This window comes from Hyperolius riggenbachi, chromosome 6 (assembly GCF_040937935.1).
Source record: "Hyperolius riggenbachi isolate aHypRig1 chromosome 6, aHypRig1.pri, whole genome shotgun sequence".
NCBI lineage: Eukaryota > Metazoa > Chordata > Amphibia > Anura > Hyperoliidae > Hyperolius > Hyperolius riggenbachi.
Window position 1 is genome coordinate 344,143,147 of NC_090651.1, and position 26,210 is coordinate 344,169,356.

The following is a 26,210-nucleotide window of genomic DNA, read 5'->3' on the forward strand; positions in this document are numbered from 1 at the left end:
CCTAAATGCGTTTGATATCTGCTGAAAATGTGGCCCTAATTGCGTTTGATTTCTGCTGAACTCTGCCCTAATTGCGTTTGATTTCTGCTGAAAATGTGCCCTAATTGCGTTTGATTTCGGCTGAAAATGTGCCCTAATTGCGTTTGATTTCTGCTGAAAATGTGCCCTAATTGCGTTTGATTTCTGCTGAAATGTGGCCCAAATTGCGTTTTTATTTTCTGGTGTCTGGGGTAACTGTTGCTGCATTTATTATTTAATGGTCATAGTTGGCTATATTTGCTGTGCTACGGTTAAGCTTCGCCCATACAATGTCATGGCCGCGCCAATCTTTCGGCGCGCTACGCGCGCCTCAATCACCCCAACATCCATTTTTCCCCGCAAACAGCCCCGCCCCAATCCGCCCTCCTGCTCCACCCACATGTCATGGCCACGCCCACTTATGCGGGATAGCCACACCCATTTTTCGCCGCGGCGCGCTTCGCGCGCCGCAGGATAGGGCCTCTTGCTACAGTCCGCTTGGGGCCACAAAAACCTTAGCTGCACCCCTGCTGCCACTGGGTAATGTCGTGTGTCAAGAGCTGACATGAATGGAGCTACAAATGCTGCCAACTGGCTGCATTTTAATTGCACCCCAATAGCGCTTGTGGGCGGCAGACGAAACTCTGAACTGCTTAGAGAGTAAGCTATCCATAATTTCCTCCTTAATGAATCCACCTTCCTCAAGGCTAACCTTAATGACCATGAAAATGAAACTCAACTCTAACTGATCCTCCTTAACTATAAATGTAACCTCCTTCTTCTCAATTCCTCATTGATGTCTAACATAGTCTTTGTTTCTGCTTCTGCATCCAGTGCCCAATGCTCACCTATTGCTAATCCACCAGCACAAAGCCAATACTGGCACCCAATCTTCCCCAATATTACAGACAATGGCAGTGAAGCGGAACACCCAGGACCCAAACTGCCGTTCCTAATGCTCCAGTTCCCAACTAGCCCCCCTGCCTCCCAAGGGTGCCCAAACCTCCAAAGACTACATACTGATCACTACTGCATGCAATTCAAGTTAGAGGAAGATGGGAAATGGGTTTGGACAATGTTAATTTTCATTATGGCCTTGCAGGATGTGTGGAAACCGCATTGGCTCGGAAGGTGTGCAGTGCTTGTGGGAAGCGTTACGTTACAATCAGACCCTGGAAGAGCTTTATGTGGACATTACTGGCATTACAGATAGCGGATTGGACAACCTCCTGCCCAGCCTGGAGAACAACAAGACTCTACGCCTCCTGACGTGAGTACCTTCACCTCTACACCATAACTAAGCTAAAGGTTTGATCACTGCTTTCAGGGGCGTACCTACAAATCATGGGGACCCCCAGCAAAACGTCTTAAAGTGTACCTGAGATAAATCTAAATTAAAAATTCATACATACCTGGCGGTTCCTCCAGCCCCCTTCGGCCTGATCGCTCTCTCGCAGCGGTCTAAAGCCTCCTGGATCCTCCGCAATCCTCCCGGTAACTTTGGCCAGTCGGTACAGGCACAGTGCCGTGGCTGGGAGCATTCTGTACCTGTGCAGTAGTACGGGGGCGTGCATGATTTGCTGAGCTGTGCATGCACAATAATCCCCAACTCCCAAAGTTACCAGGAGCCATAGCGGAGGAACGAGTTAACGGAAGAGGAGCGCGAGGGCCACATCAAGCTGAAGGAGGCTGGAGGAAGCGCCAGGTATGTATAGATTTTTCAATTTAATTCATCTCAGGTTCTCTTTAATGTTGTCAACCCATCCCTTGCCTCCCCTTGGTGACCCTCACAGCCTGGGGGTCCATCTCACAAGGGTCATAAACAAGTGTGGCCATCAGGATCTTCAAACCCATAACATATGTAGCCACAAAAACACCTGATCTGGAGTATCAGGGAAAGGGAAGGTTAGTAGTGGAGGCCCTCAACACCTCTGGGTCCCCCGGCATTCCCAGGGGCTGTTTCCCCTAATTACGCCTCTGACTGCTGTTATTATTGTGTCACAGTTAAAAAGGACCCACAACATTTCCTAGCAAAAAAATAAAAATAAATTCAGGATACCCACTTTTACATTAATTAGCCCGGTTTCATGATCAGAAATGCTTCCTATAACTATACACCTCCTCAAAAAATTAACACCCCTTATTTGAACGTAAACCAGTCCAACAATGACGCAGAGTGATGTAACAACGCAGAGTTGCTTTATAAGGAATGTTCAGCTTAGGACAACGTAGTTATCACGGAAGTTAATGTCAAAATAGTTAAGACTAAATACTTCAGTGACTGAGGGATGATAGTCAGTGGAAGAAGAGCTGATGCTGGCATCTCTAAAACAACAACCCTTTTAGGATTTTCTTACCCAAGAGTGTCTCTCGGGTGTTTGGAGAATGGTAGCTGAGAAAAAAAAACTTCAAGGCCTATTCTGGTCGAAAAAGGCTGATGAATGAGAGAAGTGAAAGGCGAGCAGCAAGCATAATCCGCATCTCCATTGAAATATATTATGTGTCATTCTCATGTGTTTCACAGAAATTTGCAGTAAGTTACGCATTTTTAAAAACCCACATTGGAAAATGCAGATATACATTTTTTTATGCGGCCCTGCACGTTATTGTTTGCGTTTTACGCAACGGTTTCTGGTTCTTTTCTCTATGTATTTCCAGTAGGGGGTGGACTACAATGTGTAGACTACAATGTGTAGACCTATATACAACTGTATATATCTGTATACATTAATTGGGCAACCTGAATGACATAAGTAGGCACCAAACTGGGTTACAATACATTACTTCTCTTGATGTACCTTATCGGGTCCTGCTCCCAGAGCCAGATTTACCATGAGGCACTGTAGGTATGTGCCTACAGGCACCTGATGATTGGAAGGCAGCCTACTCCCCTCTCCAAGTGCCTCCCTTCTGCCTTGCCTATACAGAGTTCTGAGCAGGGCTTTGGAGTCCAACTCCTCAGTTTATGAAACCCCCGTCTCCAACTCTGACTCAAGGTACCCAAAATGTCTCCGACTCCTTCACTCCGACTCTTTATTTTAATACTTACCAGGGCTGTGGATTTGGTACAAAAATCATCCGACTCCTCAGTTTATGAAACCACCGACTCTGATTTCAACTCCAACTCCAGGTACCCCAAATTGCTCTGACTCCTCTACTTCACAGCCCTGGTTCTGAGCAGAGTGTAAATGAGAGGTTACTCTAGCTACCTAATACTTGGGGGCACCTATAGGGCCTTAATATTGAGGGAACTTCTGGCTACATAATACTAAGGGACACCTGTAGCTACCTATAATGGGAAGTAAGGGAGAAATGACAGCTGGGACAGCCAGCACCCTTGCAGTTCGGCGGGGGTTTGTAAGTTCATGGAGGGCGAAGTCTAGGATGCCAGTACTTCTGTGCCTATAGGCTCCTGTGATGTAAATATGGGCCTGCCACTCTCCTATCATTTATTCCATCCCTTCTCCTTTTCCCCTATTAAACAATTTATGTCACATCACTGGTAATGAGTTTGTATTGACTTTGCTTGAAACTCTGGCAATGGTATATAGTTTGGTAAACAGAACATCCCAAAGTTCTCATATATTTGAATTTTTGGTTCAGCGCTTACCCAGAAGATTGTAAAAATCAGGGAGTTTCTGGTTGAACTTGATGGACATATGTCTTTTTACAACCCAAATAACTATGTAACTATGTATGAGTTCCTGTGTCTGTAAGTAAAGAGATATGGTCCAATCACTGCACAGCAAGAAATGTTAATATCTAAGAAATGCTGGGGGTGTCATATTTCTGTATGGGGTGCATCTTGTTTCGGCCCGCTCAGTTCAGGGCGGTGAGAGCCGAGACGGCGTTAAATACTATTCCCCATCCAAGTTGTCGACAACTCGGAGGGAGATGGAATTCAGGGTCTGGCAGCCGCCAGAGCTCCGAATTATCGCTACGCGCCCCGCGCAGCATAGCATTGCTGCTATGGGGCGCCCAGTTTCGGCACTCAGCTCTCAGAGCCGCACGCCGAAATCAGCTGATCCGTTTTGTGAGTGCTAATTACTTCCTCCTTCCACTTCCTGTTAGTAAGTTATTGCACTGCACAGCAGGTATAATAGTCCATTGCAATAAATGCAATACATCTGTTGAGAACTATATTTTTTTCCTTTGCTAGTAAACGGGGTACAATATTTTATATTGCACTAGTTTGAGCTTTATTGGTATAGTTATGTTATAATTACATTTATCCTTCACATTTGAGTTTACTAACTTTTGCTCTCTCTCAAAGGATTGTGGGAAACAAGCTGAGTGACAGAGGGAAGGAGGTGCTCGTGGAGCTGCAGAGACGTCTGCCCCATCTGAAGATCCTCAGCAGCTTCATGGGGGACATGGGCCTCCTGCAGGCCTATCTGGACTGGGTCCAGGAACTCCGAGAGAGCCCACAGCAGATGGAGTCTGTGAAGAATGCTGACGCCCTGCGCAATATCTTGTCTGAGCTGGCCAAGGAGGACTCCAGGGAGAGGCCCAGCGAGGTGATAGAGAGGGCCAAAAAGCTGGAGCTGGAGATACTGCAGCTCCTAGAAGCCTCCAGAGAAGTTGGATGATGGATTTCAGAAAACAATTAGGCTGGGTTCCCACTTGAACCAGACTCAGGGCCAGTGGGAGCGGGCGGTGTAGTGTCTGCTCCGAACCGAAGGTCTGGTTGTGGTCCAGTTGGAGCCTGGGGCAGATGTGTTTCCACCTTAGGCTATATGGGAAACGCATCCACTCTCTGGGAAAAAAATCGCTGACAGCAAAAAAGTGCGTTCCGCTTTCTGGCAGTACTTTCATACTGTAGCGAGCAAGGAAGGATCCGCAAACCAGACTTGGCTGATGAAAAAGTAGCTGTTCTTTATTCAAAGAATCCACAAGACAATGTGCAATAAAACCACAGGATCAACTGACGCGTCGGGCTTACAATCTGCCTGGCCCACCAGATCCTGCACCGACTGGTATGACAAATAGGGGGTTGAGCGTACTGGAACTTTTCTCCTTGCGTTTACTCATACTGTATGTGTAAAAGGCCCCATTAACTTGCATTGCCGTTGCCTTACCCTGTGGTAAAACAGGGTATCGCAACGCACACTTGAAATGCCTCAGCCTCTCACTGATTGTCTTTAGCCAGGAACACTGTTCATAACAAGCTCCCCTAGCAAACATAATTCCACACATAATTCCAGTATGTGCCTGGTGATGTGGGCATGTACGCTAATGGACGCTCGTACGGGCGTGTGCAGAATGTTTACAGGCAGACAGTGGGGAAGACCAGAGCTGCAGTAAGGGACCCAGATGACTTCTACTGGCTAGAAGAAGCCCCAGATAAGTAAAGATAGATTTAAGGCCCTTTCACACCAGGGCGGTATTTTTACCACACCCCACCATCGGGCAATTAAAGTCTACAGAGGCTTTCATACTGCCACGGTACGGTGCAATGGGGCGGAAGTGACGTTGTTGCTGCATCCCTGAAGCTAGGACAGAACTACGTTAACGTGCGTACTCGCGTCGCTCTGCAAGTCATGTAAGTCTATAGTGACGCATGTATATGTGACACCCGCCGCAGGTTTTACGCATCACACATGAGCGGAAGCTTGTTACTTCCTGGTTGGCCGATTGCCATACAGGGAACAGCGTGGACTAACACAGTGTTCCCTGAAGGCCTATTTCTGGCGGTGCGATGTGGTGGGCGCGACGCTGCCGTCAGTTTACAGTGTGAAACTGGACTTAGGGTTTTGCCTTGTGAGTCCTTTAACATTATTGTCCCAGCAACCTGTCATTGCTGACCACTAGGCAAATGAATAACAACATGTCCTCAAGTACTTTCTTCACACTTGACTTTCTGGTAATGTGAATACAGCAAAACCCCCATTATCCAGAACTCGGTTAACCAGAATCCTCAAGCAACCAGAAACAAAAGTCCTGACCGTGCAGAATGCATAACTCTACATTTACACCTCTTTATACAATAATAAACCTCTGTCCCATTAAGTTAATCTGTCCTTTGTCTTAATTTGTTTATAATTACTGTATTTTAACATTTATAGAGAGTTTATGGTAAGTGTACGGTGTGGGGCACAGTCATTTTTTTTAAAGGGACCCCGAGAGGTACCGTATAATCAAAAATTTCACTTACCTGGGGCTTACTCCAGCCCACCATAGGCTGCGAGGTCCCCCGGCGTACTCCTGGCTCCTCTCCGTGTCACTCCGGCGGATCTGTTACCGGCGACACCCGGCCCTGTGTTGGACTGGCTCTTCCTGGTTCCTGACGCTCCGCGTCATCACGCCAGCCGCTACGCATCATCGTGGTGGCCGGCGTGACAGTCCTGCGCATGAGCGGTTTTTAAACTAAACCGCGTATGCGCAGGACTGTCACGCCGGCTGCCGCGATGACGCATAGCGGCCGGCATGATGACGCGGAGCGTCAGGAACCAGGAAGAGCCAGTCCAACACATGGCCGGGTGTCACGGATCACAGATCCGCCGGAGTGGTATTTTTTAACATCAACTCTCTAGCCACCAGAAACCACACTTCTCCGGCATCAGCCGATTCCCGTTGGTGCCGGATAATGGGGGTTTTAATGTAGGTTCACATTTGTTTTAAAAACGTATCCGTGGCTCAGTTTTTTAGGCCCGGATCAAAAACGGAGCCACAGATACCAATGTAAAAAATAGCAGCCTTCTTCACTCAATTTTAATACCGAATCTGTCTGCGTTCAGGGGAATCCGTGTTGAAAACGGATTTTCAGGATTTTAAGCCCCCCCCCCGGATCCACGGAGAGGTAGTAAAAAATAGGAAAACGGATCCCCCTCTACACAGGCAGCTTTGGACACAGAAACGGATCCGTTTTCTGTGTCCGAGCCCGTGGGTGGAGCGGGGGCTGCCATGCTGGGAGGAGGAGTTAGCGTCCAGCGGAAATGTATGCTGCAAATACATATACAAATACAAAAATGGAGATAATTTTTTAATACTTTTTTTACCAAATCGGATCTGTTTGAAACGGATCTGATCTGCAACGGACAAGTGTGGACATACCCTTACTGTATTATAGTAACTGCTCTCCTCAGCTCCAGCTAAAATGAGCAACAAAAGAGCTGAAAGCTCTCTCCCTCCTTCCCTATGCAGAGTCCTGAGCAGAGCGTAAATGAGAGGTTACTCACCCAGCTCTCAGCATTCCACTGGTGGGGCACCACATGCTTCTTAACCCCCTTGCCGTTCCAATTCCCGCGGCAAGGGGGCAACACAGCACTTTTTTTTTATTTTATTTTTTTAAAATCATATAGCGAGCCCAGGGCTCGCTACATGATAGCCGCTAAGCAGCGGCATCCCCCCACCCCTCCGGCGATCAGAGTAAGCAGGAAATCCCGTTCCGAACGGGATTTCCTGCTGGGCTTCCCCGGTCGCCATGGCGACAGGACGTCAGAGGGAATCCCGATCCACCCCTCAGCGCTGCCTGGCACTGATTGGCCAGGCTGCGCAGGGGTCTGGGGGGGTGGCGTGGCGGGTAGCGGCGAATTGGCAGGTATCGGCAGAGATCGCGTACCACACGCAGCTAGCAAAGTGCTAGCTGCGTGTAGGAATTTTTTTTTTTTTTTTTAAATCGGCCCAGCGGGGCCTGAGAAATCCTCCTACGCAGGTTACCCCGAGCTGAGCTTGGGATAACCGGCAAGGAGGTTAATACTGAGGGTACCTCTGGCCTTCTAATGCTAAGGGCCACCTGTCGCTATGACAGGAGTGACAGCCGGGACAGCCAGCACACTTGTGGTGCGGTTCGGCGGGTGTTTGTAGGTTCATGGAGGGTGAAGTCTAAGGTGCCAGGACATATGTGCCTATAGGATCCTGTGATAAAAATCCGGTCCTGCCCCTATTAATACAGTAATCAAAGGGCTTACGTCATTCCCTAGTACTTACACCACAGCTTGCCTCCATGCAGTAAGGGCGGTATGGGAGGAGGGAAAGGCACTGCATTTAACTCGGCTGAGGTGGTGGTTAGGGACCACCTTGGGTGGGACTATAGCATCTGTATGGGAGCCTCCGACCACTACCTAGAGGCATATATAAGCATCCTGGATGGTACATAGAATTATGCACTTAAAGAGGAACTCCAGTGAAAATAATTTAATAAAAAAAGTGCTTCATTTTTACAATAATTATGTATAAATGATTTAGTCAGTGTTTGCTCATTGTAAAATCTTTCCTCTCCCAGATTCACATTCTGACATGTATTACATGGTGACATTGTTAGGGCTGGTTCACACGGGCGTCTGCTGAGCTTTTGCTTGGCATTGCGTTCAAATGCCAGCGTTTAAACGCCAGCGTTTAAAAGCTAGCTTTTGAAGGCTTTTGGGAAGCGTTCAAGGCTAGCAGTTCTGGTCTCTGCTATTGTTTCCTCGCGTTTACCGCCTCTGAAAGCAGCATGTTGCTTTTGAGACTAGACGCAACGCTGGGATCTACTGCCAGGCTTTCATGAAAGCCTGCAAAAGCCAGCTCTAAACGCTCCCATTCACTTGCATGGGATGGCAGTAGATCCCAAAAAACGCTGCGTCTGAAACGCTGCGTTAAACGCCACAAAAACGCCCGTCTGAACCAGCCCTTACTGTGGGCAAGTTATGTAGCTGTTTCTAGCTGCTCTGGCTGTTACAGACAGCTTTAAACAGTCATTTCCTGTCTGTGAACATTGTTACATTGTGGCAGTTTGCCCAGAGTACCGCGGTATTCAGAGCCTCTTGTGGGAGGGGTTTCAGCACAAAATTAGTCACACAGCGCCCCCTGATGGTCTGTTTGTGAAAATCATTCTATTTCTCATGTAAAAGGGGTATCAGCTACTGATTGGGATAAAGTTCAATTCTTGGTTGGAGTTTCTCTTTAAAAGGAACCTGAACCCAGCACCATTATTTAACATAAACACATGATTTAGCTGCAAATTAATATTACATGCTTGCCTCACCATCAGTTCCTTTCAGAAGCTCACCATTTGCTTTTAACATTGATTACTTACAGTTCCAAGAAGATCTGATCAGAACTAACTTTCAAACCAAAAATATCAAAACGCAATCACAAACACGTTTTGCAATTTTCACTATGTTGGGCCCTTTTTCACTATTTAGTTGCAGTCAGTTATACTGTAACTGCAAGGGCAACTGATGAGCAAGGTAATGTCCACGGTACAAGTGGGTGATATTACAGGCTAACGGAGTGCTGTCGTCTCCATTTTTTAAATGGGGGATGGAGAATTCCATAAATCAGTGAACAAACAAGACACAGGAGAGGTGAAAGATCGATGCAGGAGGTAAGTATGATGTGTGTTTATTTTTAGTTTTATTTTTTCAGTCCAGGTTTGCTTTAATTGAGGCCTATACAGACCTTCAATAACAGTCATTACAAATACCTCCGCTGACAGTTTCGGATGCGTACGTTAAAAAGGGGCGATGGGGAAAAAGGGCGTGGGGTTTTAAACGATAAGCATGGATAACGTTTAAAAATGTATTGTACTGTATTTCGTTTAAAATTAATGTTTTATAAAGTTATATAGTTACATAGTTATTTTGGCTGAAAAAAGACATACGTCCATCGAGTTCAACCAGTACAAAGTACAACTCCAGCCCGTCCCCCACATACCCGTTGATCCAGAGGAAGGCGAAAAAAAACCCACCAGGCATGGTCCAATTAGCCCCAAATGGGAAAAATTCCTTCCTGACTCCAGATGGCAATCAGATAAAATCCCTGGATCAACATCATTAGGCATAACCTAGTAATTGTAGCCATGGATGTCTTTCAACGCAAGGAAAGCATCTAAGCCCCTTTTAAATGCAGGTATAGAGTTTGCCATAACGACTTCCTGTGGCAATGCATTCCACATCTTAACCACTCTTACTGTAAAGAACCCTTTCCTAAATAAATGGCTAAAACGTTTTTCCTCCATGCGCAGCTCATGTCCTCTAGTCTTTTGAGAAGGCCTAGGGACAAAAAGCTCATCCGCCAAGCTATTATATTGCCCTCTAATGTATTTATACATGTTAATTAGATCTCCTCTAAGGCGTCTTTTCTCTAGACTAAATAAACCCAGTTTATCTAACCTTTCTTGGTAAGCGAGACCTTCCATCCCACGTATCAATTTTGTAGCTCGTCTCTGCACCTGCTCTAAAACTGCAATATCTTTTTTGTAATGTGGTGCCCAGAACTGAATTCCATATTCCAGATGTGGCCTTACTAGAGAGTTAAACAGGGGCAATATTATGCTAGCATCTCGAGTTTTTATTTCCCTTTTAATGCATCCTAAAATTTTGTTCGCTTTAGCTGCAGCGGCTTGGCATTGAGTACGATTATTTAACTTGTTGTCGATGAGTACTCCTAAGTCCTTCTCCAAGTTTGATGTTCCCAACTGTATCCCATTTATTTTGTATGGTGCTAGACCATTGGTACGACCAAAATGCATGACTTTACATTTGTCAACATTGAATTTCATCTGCCATGTATGTGCCCATATAGCCATCCTATCCAGATCCTGTTGCAATATGACACTATCTTCCTGAGAGTTGATGATTCTGCACAATTTTGTATCATCTGCAAAAATAGCAACATTGCTCACTACTGCATCTACTAGGTCATTAATAAATAAATTGAAGAGCACTGGACCCAGTACAGACCCCTGTGGGACCCCACTGCTAACAGTCTCCCATTTTGAGTACGATCCATTGACCACAACTCTTTGTTTTCTGTCCACTAGCCAGTTCCCCACCCATGCACACAAACTCTTCCCCAGTCCCTGCATCCTCAACTTTTGCACCAGACTTCTGTAGGGAACAGTGTCGAAGGCCTTTGCAAAGTCCAAGTATATCACATCTACAGCATTCCCAATATCCATATTAGCATTCACTACCTCATAAAAGCTGAGCATGTTAGTCAAACAGGACCTGTCTTTAGTAAACCCATGTTGATGCTGAGAAATAAGATTATAAATCATTAAATAATGTGCATTAAATCGGCAATTGTAAAAACGTTAATCTTCCGTTTAAATAGTGAAACATATAATAACGTTTTTAAAAAAAATTACTAAGTAACCCTCCCTGTACCTACCCCTAACCCCTAGACCCCCCTGTTGATGCCTAAACCTAAGACCCCCCCTGTTGGTGCCTAAGTAACCCTCCCTGTACCTACCCCAAACCCCCTGTTAGTGCCTAAACCTAAGACCCCCCTGTTGGTGCCTAAACCTAAGACCCCCCTGTTAGTGCCTAAACCTAAGACCCCCCTGTTGGTGCCTAAACCTAAGACCCCCTGTTGGTGCCTAAACCTAAGACCCCCCTGTTGGTGCCTAAACCTAAGACCCCCTGTTGGTGCCTAAACCTAAGACCCCCCTGTTGGTGCCTAAACCTAAGACCCCCCTGTTGGTGCCTAAACCTAAGACCCCCCTGTTGGTGCCTAAACCTAAGACCACCCTGTTGGTGCCTAAACCTAAGACCCTCCTTAGTGCTCACTGTATTGTGTGTAGAATAATGTTTTAAAAACAGTAAGGGATAAAATATATTACAATTTACATTACGTACTGATCGCTTTATTTCGTGAATAATAATGTTTTACAAACAGTAAGGGATAACATTTAAAATAATGTTTTATTGAAATAAGAAACGTAAATCATCACAAGCAGTTATAAAACATGAAAAATCTTCGGGCGCCGTTGGAAAACGTTATTATTCTCGGGCGCCCTTTTTTCCTGTTCGGCGCCCATTAAACGATAATTATTATAGGAGTGAATGGCGGCGCCCGATTTGTCCACTAGCCTCCTGCGCCCTTTTTTACTGTTACCGTTTCGGATGGCCTTTCCTCACACAAATACACTACTCAGCTTTCTACAATGTCGATCAACAGGTTCTGTTCTACAGAGAGGTGAGGGTGTGGGCAGAAGTGAGGAAATTGCACCTGTAAATAGCTATAGCAGCCAGGTATGGATTTCCAGCATGCCTGATCACCAGCAAGCCATCAGCTGACCTCAGGGGGCTGCTCTTCATACTTTAGTAAGGCCATTAAGCCCCAGGTGTGATGCCCCACCATGTTACCCTCCCTGGGGGCTGCTGGAGCCCCCTCAGTCCTGCCTGAGCTCCCTCTCATCACAGAGGCACCTCCGCTCTCTGCATCACTACAGGCTGCACTGCACACATCACTGCAGGGGAAGGAAATGTGGGGGAACATAGTTTGCAGATGCACATCTACTTCCCTGGAGGCAGCAGCCAGAATAGGAGGCCGTGCCTGCAAGAAAGTATTTCTGTTACGTTTTAACTTATATATCCCATTCCTGGAGCTGAGCACACAGCAATTCACTGAACACTGCGGATGGGACAGAAATACAGCCCAATTTATGCGTCTCCCCGGGAACATAATACTGCTGAGCAGCACATCGTCATCCGCCATGCGGTGCGGTGACTGTACAGCGCCCCGCCCCCTGCCGCACCCTCAATGAGTATCGCTCCGCCGGCGGCGCTGTTGGACAGGAATTTCCCGCCTCGCACTGCCTGCAGCCAATCCATAAGGAAGAAGCGGAGGGAGCGATACACTGGGCGTGGCGGAGTGATTACGGCGTGGTGTGTAGAGGAGCCGGGCGCGGTACGAGGAGAGTCAACAAATCAGCATGGAGAGCGGAGGAGATTCCCAGCTCAGGTGTGCCCCACCACCTGTGTTATATTATAGAGCATACTGTATATACCCATCCTTTCATGCCACCCACTGTACTGCATACCCATCCTTCCATGTACACTGTATCCTCAGATCTGCCACCCCTCCCATAGTGCACCCCCCCCCCCAGTGTACTGTATACCCATCCTCCCATGCCACCCTGCACACACTATACTGTATACCCATCCTCCCATGCCACCCTGCACACACTATACTGTATACCCATCCTCCCATGCCACCCTGCACACACTATACTGTATACCCATCCTCCCATGCCACCCTGCACACACTTTTATACTGTATTGTCCCCCAGTATACTGTATATACCTATCCTCCCATGCCACCCTCCACACACTACTGTATACACATCCTTCCATATACACTGTATTACACTGTATCCTCAGATCTGCCACCCTCCCATAGTGCAACCCCCCCCCCCAGTGTACTGTATACCCATCCCCCACTGTTATATTGTATTCTACCAGCACTGGTCTATCTGCCTTCCAGTAAGCCAGGGATTCAAAATAATAGTGTGGGGGTGAGAGGTAGAGCAGGTTGTTATATATGTTTATCATCTTTGATTCAAACCTTTTATGCTGTTCCAAGTGAAGAAAAAACCCGTAGGGTAGCTAAATGGAGGAATTGCGGTTAAATCTGCATAAAAATCCGATAGGAATCACACTGCTTGCTGTGCAGTATGATCAGGGCTGTGAAGTCGGAGCAATTTTGGATAGCTGGAGTTGTACCAACTTCACAGCCCTGGGAATGATATAAGTTGCTACTTAATCTTGTGGAGACTCTGAAGTTAAAAAAAGAGCCCCTAGAGCAGGGGTCCCCAAACGTTTTGGGTCAAGGGCCGGGTCAACATACTTCAGACTGCTGGGGGGCCGGAGTATACATAAAATGATATAGAAGTCTTTGCGGGCCAGACAGTGAAGCATACCCAGGTGACAACCTGCAGTCTAGCTGGACAGCAGTGTCACCCGATGTGGAATTTGATTGGAAACCAGCGAATTACTGCTTTCTGGCTTCCATGTGGATGGGTGGTGCCAGCACTGCTATTCTATATGCAGACCACCAATATTTAAAGATGTGGCTGACCACATCTATCTGTAATTAATTTTATGTGTGGGGGGCCGGGAAAAAATAGCCTCATGGGGCTGCATTCGGCCCGTGGGCCTTAGTTTGAGGACCACTGCCCTAGGAGGTACTTACCTCAGGAGGGGGAATCCTTTGGATCCTAAAGAGCCTTCTGTTGTCTTCCCCTTTAGCCCTAGCCCAGCGGTGGGACCCCCTGAATGTGCGGTGACAATGCATGCGCAGTAGCAGCTTTCCGCTCAGACAATAATTACATTGGCCTAATAGCAGTATTTCCTCTCAGAAATAGCTAGGCCCAATTAGGTTTCTCGCTACTGTGCAGGAGCAAACCGCCTAGGCCAGTGATGGCTAATTGGCACTCCAGCTGTGGTGGAACTACAAGTCCCATGAGGCATTGCAATATTGTGACAGCTCTAAGCATAACTCGGAGAGGCAGAGGCATGATGGGATTTGTAGTTTTGTCACAGCTGGAGTGCCAAGGTTAGCCATCACTGGCCTAGGCAGAAGAATGGACCTGGCTTGGCTATTTCTGCTGTAGCCCCGAACGGAAGGCCACTACTGCGCCTGTGGGTCATTATTGTTTTGATTGGGGGTCCCAGCACTGGATGGAGCTGGCTGAGGAGGACGGGGGAAGCCTCATTAGGATCCAGAGGATTCCCTCTTCCAAGATATGTGTCATTTGTTTATTTGCATGAAGTCACAGATTAACCACCAGAGACTGCTGGCACGGTAAAATGGCGCTTACCAACCAATCATCCGCCACTCCCGCCGGTCACACCGTTCTGTCCCCGCCCCAGGTCCCTCTCTGTGTGAGCAGGTCAATCAGTATAAGCAATTGGGATTGGCTTACAGTGATGACAGGGTCAGGAGTCAATGAAATCAGCTCCCGACCTGCTCACACGGCTCTGCCATCATATATCGGCGGGACTGGCGACCAGTGTTGAAAACTACATCCTGTCAAATCTGCGCAGCCACAGATTTCAGCTGGGTCGGTCCGGAACCGCTTAACTACCTGCGGACCACCGCAGTATAAATCTGCGGCGGGCAGGGGCCGCTGCGGTCCTGACCGGACGTAAACTCTACGTCCCATTGACCGCGCGCCCCAGCCCGTCCGCGTCGCTCGGTCCGCTCTGCCCCCGCCGCAATGTGATGCCCTGCCGCCTCTATGACGGCAGAGCACTGTGAGCCGGTCAGGAGCCGTTTTCATTGACTCCTGGCCCTGTCATTCATGTAAGCTGTTCCCATTGGCTTACATTGAGTGACAGGGCCAGGAGCCAATGAAAAGCGGCTCCTGACCGGCGCACAGCGCTCTGCCGTCATAGCGACGGAAGAGAGAGCAGCCTACGGCGGGAGCGACGGTAACTTGCGGCGATTCGTCGGGAAGCGGCGGTTTGCTGGACCAGCACCCTCTGGTCCTTAAAGAGACTCTGAAGCGAGAATAAATCTCGCTTCAGAGCTCATAGTTAGCAGGGGCACGTGTGCCCCTGCTAAACCGCCGCAATAGCGCCGCTAAACGGGGGTCCCTTCACCCCCAAACCCCCCACTGCAACACTTGGTCGCAGACTTGGTCGCTCCTGGAGGCAGGGCTAACGGCTGCAGCCCTGCCTCCAGTCGCGTCTATCAGCGGCGCATCGCCACCTCTCCCCAGCCCCTCTCAGTGAAGGAAAACTGAGAGGGGCGGGGAAGAGGCGGAGATACGCGCTGACAGACGCGCAAGGGGCAGGGCTGCGGCGGTTAGCCCTGCCCCAACCAGGAAGCGCTCCCCAGCTGCACGGAGGGGATTTGGGGGTGAAGGGACCCCCGTTAAGCCGCGGGATAGCTGCAGTTTAGCAGGGGCACACATGCCCCTGCTATCTATGAGGTCTGAAGCGAGATTTACTCTCGCTTCAGACTCTCTTTAAGGGGGCAGAGGGTGCTGGTCCAGAAAGGGTTAAAAAGCACTGTCACAGATTTTTTTTTTAAAAAAGATGTTTATTTCTCCCAGACTAAAATGCACTATAAATTACTTTTTTCCTATGCTGCTGTCACTTACAGTAGATAGCTAAAATCTGACATGTTTTGGACTCGTTCTTTCCCCTATATTTCCTTTATTATTTACAAAAGCACTTAATGGAAAGAACCTATAGAGTCCCAAGCCAGCCTCCATACTTATATATACACAGACAATTACAGAGTTTGAGCTCCTTAGGAGTTATTATCTATACATGAGAATCTCTATACAGGGTTGTATATTGCACTGAGTATCACCTATAATGGAAAAAAGATATATTCTAAGAACACACTATTATAAAGATGCTTATTGATCAATATGATCAAACTATCTATCAATATGATCTAAATGTTCATAGTCCAGGCACAGTCCCAGCGTCTACACAAAACAGTTTGTATACAGGTGGGCTTCTGCCAAAGAATGAGCTGTTTCTTCAAGTGGAAAATGTTCAACATCAGATCAGCGCTTCCTATAGTTGCCTGTCAATCTGCTACACCTCCACCAATATCACCCTGTGAGATGGATCCTCACTCACCAACAGTAGAGGGCCTGGATTACATAGGCCATATGACGCTTATGGGGCATTACTGGGCTCCCCTCGCCCGCAATCCTACTTATCCTCCTTTACACGAGCAGTTCTTCACTAGTGGCACCGGTCCATTGCTTCATACAATTTACCTCAACAAACAGTAATAAACGCTCATTGCGCAGCTTGTTAAAAACAAAATGGCTTTATTGAGCTATTGCACTCACGTGAATGAAGAGTGTCAGAAAAGCATGTGGAGTACATGAACGGGCAACCTCCCGGGCTGGCCGCCGCTCTGTTGTTATTCGGGTTCCGAGCCGGCTCGTCCACCGCTAGTCCTCACTTCCGCATGTGGTTCTTCCCAATTCCCCTGAGCGCTGATCTGATGTTGAACATTTTCCAGCCTCCATACTTGTTGCATACTATTCTGGCAGAATGACTGTGCCACTGCTGTCCAGAGGTGCTTTTGAATGTAAAGGAACTTCTGGCAATCTCCCATGAGAAGATGGATTAGTCCAAAGCCTGTTAGAACTGTCAGATTTGGACTACTTTTGTGACAGCAATATAGAAAAGACGACATTGATAGTGGAATTTACGCTGTCTAATGTACATCTTACACCGAGAGTCCCAAAGGGATAGACGTGCTGCAGAATCGATTTTGAATCCCTTTTCAAAAGCGATTTTGTACCAGCTTTGTAAGCTATTTTCGTTGGTAAATAAAGTTTAAAACGTACCTAAACTGTTGTACAGGAGACAGAAAAACACAGAGAAATCCACCCTGTGTGTTTATAGAGAACCGACTGTCTAATTCTCCCTTCTCAGCAAGTAAGGAGCTACTGTAATTTTGAGTTGTCAGCTGTCTACTGACTGCCGAGTTTGGAGATATTATGTAAACACAGGTTAACCCTTTCTGCCCTCCCAGGAAGTAACCACTCTGCAGAATCTCAGTAGGAATTCTATAAACTGTAATAAGGAATTGTTCTTCTTTAAAGGTCATTATGCTGTTGCTTATTTTTTCGAGCAGAGAGGAAATTCTGAGTTCAGTTCTGCTTTAACCACTTCCGGATTCTCGGAGCGTATATACACGCCCCTGAATCCAGAAGTGTATACCATGGAAACGGCCGCTCGTATGAGCGGCCGTTCCATGTCAGTTCCCGGAGGGTGTCTCCGTGAACACCCTGCGAGCCGATCGGCGGCTCGCAGGGTAAATGTAAACACACGGGGAAGATCTTCCCCGGTGTTTACATGTATACGGCGCTGCTGCGCAGCAGCGCCGTAGAGGAGATCGGCGATCCCCGGCCTCTGATTGGCCGGGGATCGCCGGCATCTGATAGGCTAAAGCCTATCCCATCAGGCGCAGGACGGAAATCCGTCCTGCGCCGCTCACAGGGGGAGGGAGAGGGAGGGAAGGGGAAGGAGGCCAGGAAGCGCTGCGGAGGGGGGCTTTGAAGAGCCCCCCCCCCCCCCGCAAGCGCAAGCAGCCGGCGGCGATCACACCCCCCCAGCAGGACATCCCCCTAGTGGGGAAAAAAGGGGGGAAGTCTGATCGCCCTGGCTGCTAGCTGATCTGTGCTGTGGGCTGGAGAGCCCACGCTGCACAGATCAGCATAAAATAACATGGTGTGGAAGTGGTTAAACAACTTGTCCCAATGCAGGGCTGTGGAATCGGTCCAAAAATCCACCGACTCCCGACTCCTCAGTTTAGGATTTCTCCGACTCCTCTAATTTGCATATTACAATTTTGTTGATTAAAAGTATGTAACGTGAAATTTGTCTCTTAACTGCCAACGCTTAGGAATTTTACAAGACAACTGAAGTGAGAAGAATATGTAGACTACTATATTTATTCCCTTTAGACTAAAACTAGTCCTTGGTAAGAGTACTTGTAAAAGGTACAAACCGGAACAAAGAACATCTATCAGGCCCTAGGCAATGTAACTGTGGGTGCATGTAAGAATTATGTGCAGGTATTCTGCAGGGGAATGAGGAGATTCTTCCTCTATTACACATTCTTCATGCACAATCTGAACCAGGTTTATGGGTGACAGACAACACCTCTGTGTTCAATGTGCACAACATTCTCAGTGGATTCCCTGCAGCTCTGTGGAGAGTGAATATGTAGAGTATAGTACTACTGTGTAACAAAGTAAACCTGAGACGGATGAAATTAAAGTTTTGTACATACCTGGTACTTCCTCCAGCCCCCTTCAGGCTAATCGGTCCCTCGCTGTCATCCTCTGCCACCTGGATCTTCTGCTATGAGTCCAGGTACTTGAGCCAGTCTGGCGTAGTGCGCATGCACACACACTCCGCCGCCAGGAGCATACTACACCTGTGCAGCACTATTATGCAGGTGCAGAACGCTCCTGGCTGTAGGAGCGGCACGTGGCTGGACTGCGCTGACTGGCTGAATTACCAGGACTCATAGCAGAAGATCTGGGTGGTGGAGGACAGCGAGGGACTGATTAGCCTGAAGGGGGCTGGAGGAAGCCCCAGGTATGTATAAAACTTTACTTTTCATCCGTCTCAGGTACCCTTTAAATTGTAGTCACCAAACCAAATTTTAACAACATATCAAATTATTTGATTTCATGAGCAATAAATCAGAATCAATGCAGAATTATTTCCATCTCATTGACCATCTCTATTAGTGACACAGCTACACATTAGGCTTTATTCTTACAGCATAGATGTTATTTAGTATATGTAAGAGATTCCTGTGTACACATCATATCAGGGCTGTGGAGTCGGAGTCGTGGAGTCGGGCAATTTTGGGTGCCTGGAGTCGGAGTCGGGAAAAAATGCACCGACTCCGACTCCTAATGAATTTGTAACTGAAATTAAAATAGAAAATATGATAAAATGTTCTATTTCTCAGCTAATAGTCATTAAAAATAATGTATATATACAATATATATAAAGTAATAGCTGTGCTTAGTCCACAAAAATGAAATAAACCAATCAAAATTAGTTACTTGTGCTGCTTCAATAAAGCAGTCCCTGTATTTTTAAGGTCAGATATACTGTACATATCTAATTGTGACTGTATATATGATGTGTACACAGGAATCTCTTATATATACTAAATAACATCTATGCTGTAAGAATAAAGCCTGATGTGTAGCTTTGTCACTAATAGAGATGGTCAATGAGATGGAAATAATTCTGCACTGATGCTGGTTTATGCAAATGTATGCACTCCCTTTGCTGATGAAATCAAATAATTTGATATGATGTTAAAATTTGGTTTTGTGACTACAAATTAAAGGGTACCTGAGACGGATGAAAAGTAAAGTTTTATACATACCTGGGGCTTCCTCCAGCCCCCTTCAGGCTAATCAGTCCCTCGCTGTCCTCCACCACCCGGATCTTCTGCTATGAATCCTGGTAATTCAGCCAGTCAGAGCTGTCCGGCCGCATGCCGCTCCCACAGCCAGGAACATTCTGCACCTGCGCTAGTGCTGCTCTGGTGTAGTACGCCCCCGGCGGCGGAGTGTGTGCATGCGCACTACGCCCGACTGGCTCAAGTACCTGGACTCATAGCAGAAGATCCAGGTGGTGGTGGAGGACAACAAGGGACTGATTATCCTGAAGGCGGCTGGAGGAAGCCCCAGGTATGTATAAAACTTTAATTTCATCTGTCTCAGGTTTACTTTGTTACACAGTAGTACTATACTCTACATATGCACTCCCCACAGAGCTGCAGGGAATCCACTGAGAATGCTGTGCACATTAAACACAGAGGTGTTGTCTGTCACCCATAAACCTGGTTCAGATTGTGCATGAAGAATGTGTAATAGAGGAAGAATCTCCTCATTCCCCTGCAGAGTACCTGCACATCACTCTTACATGTACCCACACTTACATTGCCTAGGGCCTGATAGATGTTCTTTGTTCCGGTTTGTACCTTTTACAAGTACTCTTACCAAGGACTAGTTTTAGTCTAAAGGGAATAAATATAGTAGTCTACATATCCTTCTCACTTCAGTTGTCTTGTAAAATTCCTAAGCGTTGGCAGTTAAGAGACGAATTTCATGTTACATACTTTTAATCAACAAAATTGTAATATGCAAATTAGAGGAGTCGGAGTCGAGGAGTCGGAGTCGGTGGAATTCTGAACTGAGGAGTCGGAGTCGGTGGATTTTTGGACCGACTCCACAGCCCTGCATCATATATACAGTCACAATCAGATATGTATATCTGACTTTAAAAATACGGGGACTGCTTTATTGAAGCAGCACAAGTAACTAATTTTGATTGGTTTATTTCATTTTTGTGGACTAAGCACAGCTATTACTGTATATGTACTGTATATACACATTATTTTTAATGACTATTATGTGAGAAATAGAACATTTTATCATATTTTCTATTTTAATTACAGTTACAAATTCATTAGGAGTCGGAGTCGGTGAATTTTTTCCCGACTCCGACTCCAGGCACCCAAAATTGCTCCGACTCCACGACTCCGACTCCACAGCCCTTTCCCAATGTCCGGCATGTACCCCTTCCCCCTAGCAAAAGAGGTCATTGGCACTTCTCTGATTGGCAATATAGAAGCGCCTATGACCTTTTGTGCAAGGGGGTGGTCTAAGCGGTGGAAAATGACCTTAGGAGACCCAGTAGTGGCCACCCTCTCTCCCCCATACAGTGTTTACTGGTGTCTAGCGAGTCCCTCCGCCATGCAGCATTACCTGGTATGTAGTGATCCCCCTCCCCCATACAGCATTGCCTAGTGTCTAGTGGTCCCCCTCCATTGCCCATACACTGTACCTGGTGTCTAGTGGTCCCACCTCCCTTTCCCGTAGTGTTGTGTCCCCTGGTGTCTAGTGAACACCCGCCCTCCCTGTGTCCCCTAGCAGAGTATGTGCAGCAGAGACTATGGAGAAGTATCTCACCTGATTCAGGGCCAGTCCGGGTACTGCACACAACTCCTCCGCGTCTTTCTTCCCCATACGGCCTCTAGTGTTTGAACTCGAGCGAGAAGAAAGACATAGTGGAGTTTTGTGCAGCATGTCCATACCGACCCCAGATAAGGTGAGATACTCTTCCATAGCCTCTGAAATGTGCTTAAAAACAAGAAGAGAATCAAGAGCCCAATATAGTGCAGAATTGTCAGGTAAAATGAAGAGTTCAATACAATTTTATGTATCTATACCAGGGCTGTGGAGTCGGAGCAATTTTGGGTGCCTGGAGTCAGAGTCGGGAAAAAAATGCACCGACTCCTAATGAATTTGTAACTGTAATTAAAATAGAAAATATGATAAAATGTTCTATTTCTCAGATAATAGTCATTAAAAATAATTATATATACAGTAATAGCTGTGCTCAGTCCACAAAAATGAAATAAACCAATCAAAATGAGTTACTTGTGATGCTTCAATCAAGCAGTCCCCGTATTTTTAAAGTCAGATGTACATATATGATTGTGACTGTACATATGATGTGTACACAGGAATCTCTTATATATATACTAAATAACGTCTATGCTGTAAGAATAAAGCCTGATGTGTAGCTGTGTCACTAATAGAGATGGTCAATGAGATGGAAATAATTCTGAATTGATTCTGATTTATGCAAATGTATGCACTCCCTTTGCTGATGAAATCAAATAATTTGATATGTTGTTAAAATTTGGTTTGGTGACTACAAATTAAAGGGTACCTGAGACGGATGAAAAGAAGAGTGTTATACATACCTGGGGCTTCTTCCAGCCCTCTTCAGGCTAATCAGTCCCTCGCTGTCCTCCTTCACCTGGAACTTCTGCTATGAGACCCGGTAATTAAGCCAGTCAGAGCAGTCTGGCTACGTGCCGCTTCCACAGCCAGGAGCATTCTGCACCTGCGCTAGTGCTGCTCTGGTGTAGTACGCCCCCGGCGGCGGGGTGTGTGCATGCGCACTACGCCCGACTGGCTCAAGTACCTGGACTCATAGCAGAAGATCCAGGTGGCAAAGGAGGACAGCGAGGGACTGATTAGCCTGAAGGTGGCTGGAGGAAGCCCCAGGTATGTATAAAACTTTAATTTCATCTGTCGCAGGTTTACTTTGGTACACAGTAGTACTATACTCTACATATGCACTCCCCACAGAGCTGCAGGGAATCCACTGAGAATGTTGTGCACATTGAACAGAGAGGTGTTGTCTTTCACCCATAAACCTTGTTCAGATTGTGCATGAAGAGTGTGTAATAGAGGAAGAATCTCCTCATTCCCCTGCAGAGTACCTGCACATCACTCTTACATGTACCCACAGTTACATTGCCTAGGGCCTGATAGATGTTCTTTGTTCCGGTCTGTACCTTTTACAAGTACTCTTACCAAGGACTAGTTTTAGTCTAAAGGGAATAAATATAGTAGTCTACATATCCTTCTCACTTCAGTTGTGTTGTAAAATTCCTAAGCGTTGGCTGTTAAAGAGACGAATTTCACGTTACATACTGTTAATCAACAAAATTGTAATATGCAAATGAGAGGAGTCGGTGGAATCCTAAACTGAGGAGTCGGTGGATTTTTGGACCGACTCCACAGCCCTGATCTATACTTACAAACACGGGTTACCCATAGGCAACCACTTTAAATGCAGGTGGGGAGCATTAGGACCTGACCCCACTCAGGTTAAGAAGGCGCTCTCTGTAGATAGTAGATGGGGATGCACCCCTCCACCCAGGGTGGACTAGAAGATCAGTGAAAGCTCGGTATACAGAGGCGCCAGAGTAGAGTAAAACGTTTTAAAAACCGCTTAAAAGCAGAGTGGGATGTTAGGGTGGACTTACCTCCCTCTTACAAAAAAAAGAAAACTCACTTGAGTCTCAATAAAACAGAATTGACAAATAATTTATTCAACTCCACAAATGCAACGCATTTCGCGGACGTGACCCCGCTTCCTCAGGCAAAAATGGGAGCACAACTCAGTGGGTCAAGCAATAGGTTTGAGCGCCTCTGTCTCTGAAATGTGTTCTCTGCAAGGGGGCACGGGTAGGGTGGGTGGCCACTAGACACCAGGGAACGCCAGAGTAGATGTATCAGGGAAGTAGCCCACTCTACGCCAGGGTCGATGTATGGGGAGGTCAGCATAGTCCGTGCGTAGCCGCCCACAGCAGCAGTGTGACCCAAACATAAACAGAGTTTTGCTTTATGGGCATGTTAAGAGCAAAAAAATCTTGGGTTTGTACTCAATATGTACGGTACACACAGTATTCAGTGCTCAGACATTATTTGTTAGTTGTATGAAATGTGGCGACTGCTGCTACAAAACGTGCCTTCACACGACAAGTAGCAACAGAGTTCAGGCAGTAAGTTCCACACACTGAATGGTGCTGGTCTTGCTTGCATTCCTGCCTGAAAGAGGCGGGGCACAAACAGAACCTTTTCCAGTAGCTGCGTTTTTGCCAAAAACGCATGGGTTTATTGATTCTTAAAGGGACTCCGAGCTCTTGAACATAAAAAGATTTATACATACCTGGGGCTTCCTCCAGCCCTATACGCTCCGATCTCTCCCACGGTGCCGTCCTCAGTCTTCTGCAGCTCCAGAACCAGGTCCCTGCACTTCCGTCAGTGGGAGCCAGTCTACGCAGGAGAAGGGCGCTTTTTGCGTATCTCTACAGCAGCTGCTGGAGAGATACATAGAGGGTGCACTTCTCTTACAAAAGACTGGCTCCGCAGAAGACTGAGGACGGCTTCATATGAGTGATCAGAGTGTACAGGGCTGGAGGAAGCCCCAGGTGTGTATAAATCTTTCTATGTTCAAGAGCTCTGGTACACTTTAAGTGCAGCCTGTTTAAAATAAGAATCTTGGGTGGCCTTTTCCACTGCTGCATTCCGATTTTTAAAAAGTGCATATCTATGCAATTATGATGCATTTTGCGTTTCAATGGCATAGGAACGCATGACAGAGTAGATGGAGCATAGAAATGCGTTTTACCACTGGTATCTATTTTCAAAAATCAAGACAACACATGCCAATCAGAAAAACGCATAAAAAACGCACATCATCAAAATGGGTAAAAAACTTGCAGTGGAAAAGGATGCTCAGTGGGTTGAAGCCTATAGAAGTTACAGTCTGCGATTCAGGAAGTGACCAACGCCATGTGTGAAGGGTGATAGTTTTTGTTCTTTATTTTAGAGCCCTGGAGAGAGAACCGTCACCACATGATGGAAATATTAGGGAAATTGGCAGCGCAGACCATCTTTTGATTTCACCCAGAAGAGCCACAAAGCCACCAGAGAGAAAAAAGGACACGTCTAAGTCCTCTGTTGTACCATCTTCCCACCACCGTCCTTCTCACTCATCTGCTTCCACTGGGGCCTTAGATCTTCAGGCTGTGGTGGCACGATCTGGGTCTTCTTCCATTTCTGGGATGACTGTTCCCATACGTTTAGATGCCCTGTCCTACCTGCTAAACAGTGCTGTCATGGGCAGCAGCAGAATGCCTGCACAGATGCCATGTTATCCGCCTATGTATCCTGCTTATCCTCAGATGGGGTGTACTCCATACGGCACATGCATGAACTCTCCATATTGCGCCACGCCTTTTCCAAACCAGTACCCTGCATGCCATCAAGGTTTCATGCCTTATGGCAACCAGCAGGTCATGCAAACATGCCAGTATCCAGCACCAAACTTTAATCAAAACATGGGTGATATGACACAAGCCCAGAACAACAGCCTACCCTCTACTGCTGTTAACCCCCAAGCTGGTATGACTTTTAATCCCATGAGTATGGCCTCAAACACACCTGGAATGATGCCTGCACCTGCAGGTATGCCTTTCACCTCTGCTGGAACTAGCTTAATGCAGAATAGTAGTGGAACTGTTCAATCAGAAGCCAATAGCTGGTCTTCAAAACCCTACGAGAGGGACAATAACAATGAAAAGTTCGGGAGTAATGAGAGGTTTGGTAACGAGTCGTTTAGAAGCTCATTCTCATCGGAACGTGGCCAACAGAGATCTCCACGAAGAGGTTTTGGGAGGGGTGGAGACAGAAGGAATGATGATGGTTGGTCTGATAGACAGCAAACCAACAGTTTTGGCAGGGGGTTCGGAAGAGGCAGAGGAGACTTTGGTGGCTCATCTTGGCGCGGTGGTAATTCTAGAGGGCAAGATAATGAATGGAACTTTGGGGACAGATCCCGCAACAGGGATTTTGGAAATCAGAAGAAATTCAATTCCAGCCCCGAAAGGTTCCAAGACAGGGGTGGTTTTTCTAAACGTGGTCGATGGTCAGGTGGTAGAGGAAGAGGCAGTGAAGGCCGAGACAGCTGGCAACAAGAAACCAGGGAAAAGAGCACACCAATGTGGTCCAGCATAGGCAAATCACCTGAGAGGTCCAGTGTCGGCCAGGAAACAAAACCAGTCGGTGACAAAGATGAGGATTGGGAGATGGATTATCCAGAGAGTTCTACAACCCCTAAACCTGTAGAGACCTCTGAGAAACCAGATGTACAGTCATCAGTGACATCTTCGCCTTTAAGTGTTTGTGGTGCCAACGATGAGTCTTCGGGCACCCTGAAGCCAACTAACAAGATCGTGGGAGTATTGACCACGGATCTTGAGAAGGAAGAAGGGGAAACCGATTCCGATTCACAAAAAGGTAGCACTGCAACAACTGAACCTGAAGCCAAGATAGAAGAACGAGATTCCACTACACCTCCAATTGTTATTTCTTCCGAACAACTTCAAGAGACTGATCAGGTCACCAAAGAACCAAGTGGGGAAGAGCTTTATTCATTTATCCTCACTGTTGGTGGGGAAGAAAACAAAGGTATATTGGTGGAGATCAACGAAGAAGGTCACTAAACCTTTGGACAGTAATGTTAAAACCTGTTTTAGTATTTCTCAGGACTGTTCTTATTTCAGATTTTTTTTTTTTGTTCTCAGTTTTATATTTTAATCTT

At 46.7% G+C, this 26,210-nt stretch overlaps 2 protein-coding genes across 2 annotated transcripts in view; both read left to right on the forward strand.

The window, feature by feature from the left end:
- Nucleotides 1-6,015, forward strand: part of LOC137522238 (NLR family CARD domain-containing protein 3-like) — a 42,590-nt gene extending 36,575 nt beyond the window's left edge. The window contains exons 5-6 of the mRNA XM_068242270.1: nucleotides 1,121-1,288; nucleotides 4,292-6,015. Coding sequence (XP_068098371.1) covers nucleotides 1,121-1,288; nucleotides 4,292-4,607 — 484 coding nt within the window. The 3' untranslated portion in view covers nucleotides 4,608-6,015. The remainder of the gene's footprint in view (nucleotides 1-1,120; nucleotides 1,289-4,291) is intronic.
- Nucleotides 6,016-12,560: 6,545 nt separating this feature from the next.
- Nucleotides 12,561-26,147, forward strand: LOC137522962 (uncharacterized). The gene is made up of 2 exons (XM_068243130.1): nucleotides 12,561-12,687; nucleotides 24,438-26,147. The coding sequence occupies exons 1-2, from the start codon at nucleotides 12,659-12,661 to the stop codon at nucleotides 26,110-26,112; spliced, it is 1,704 nt and encodes a 567-aa protein (XP_068099231.1). The 5' UTR covers nucleotides 12,561-12,658; the 3' UTR covers nucleotides 26,113-26,147.
- The last annotated feature ends 63 nt before the right edge of the window (nucleotides 26,148-26,210 follow it).

Coding starts and splice junctions, on each gene's coding strand:
- LOC137522962 (XM_068243130.1), top strand. CDS start 12,659: ATGGAGAGCGGAGGAGATTCCCAGCTCAG. Junction 12,688..24,437: donor GGAGGAGATTCCCAGCTCAG/GTGTGCCCCACC, acceptor TCTTTATTTTAG/AGCCCTGGAGAGAGAACCGT.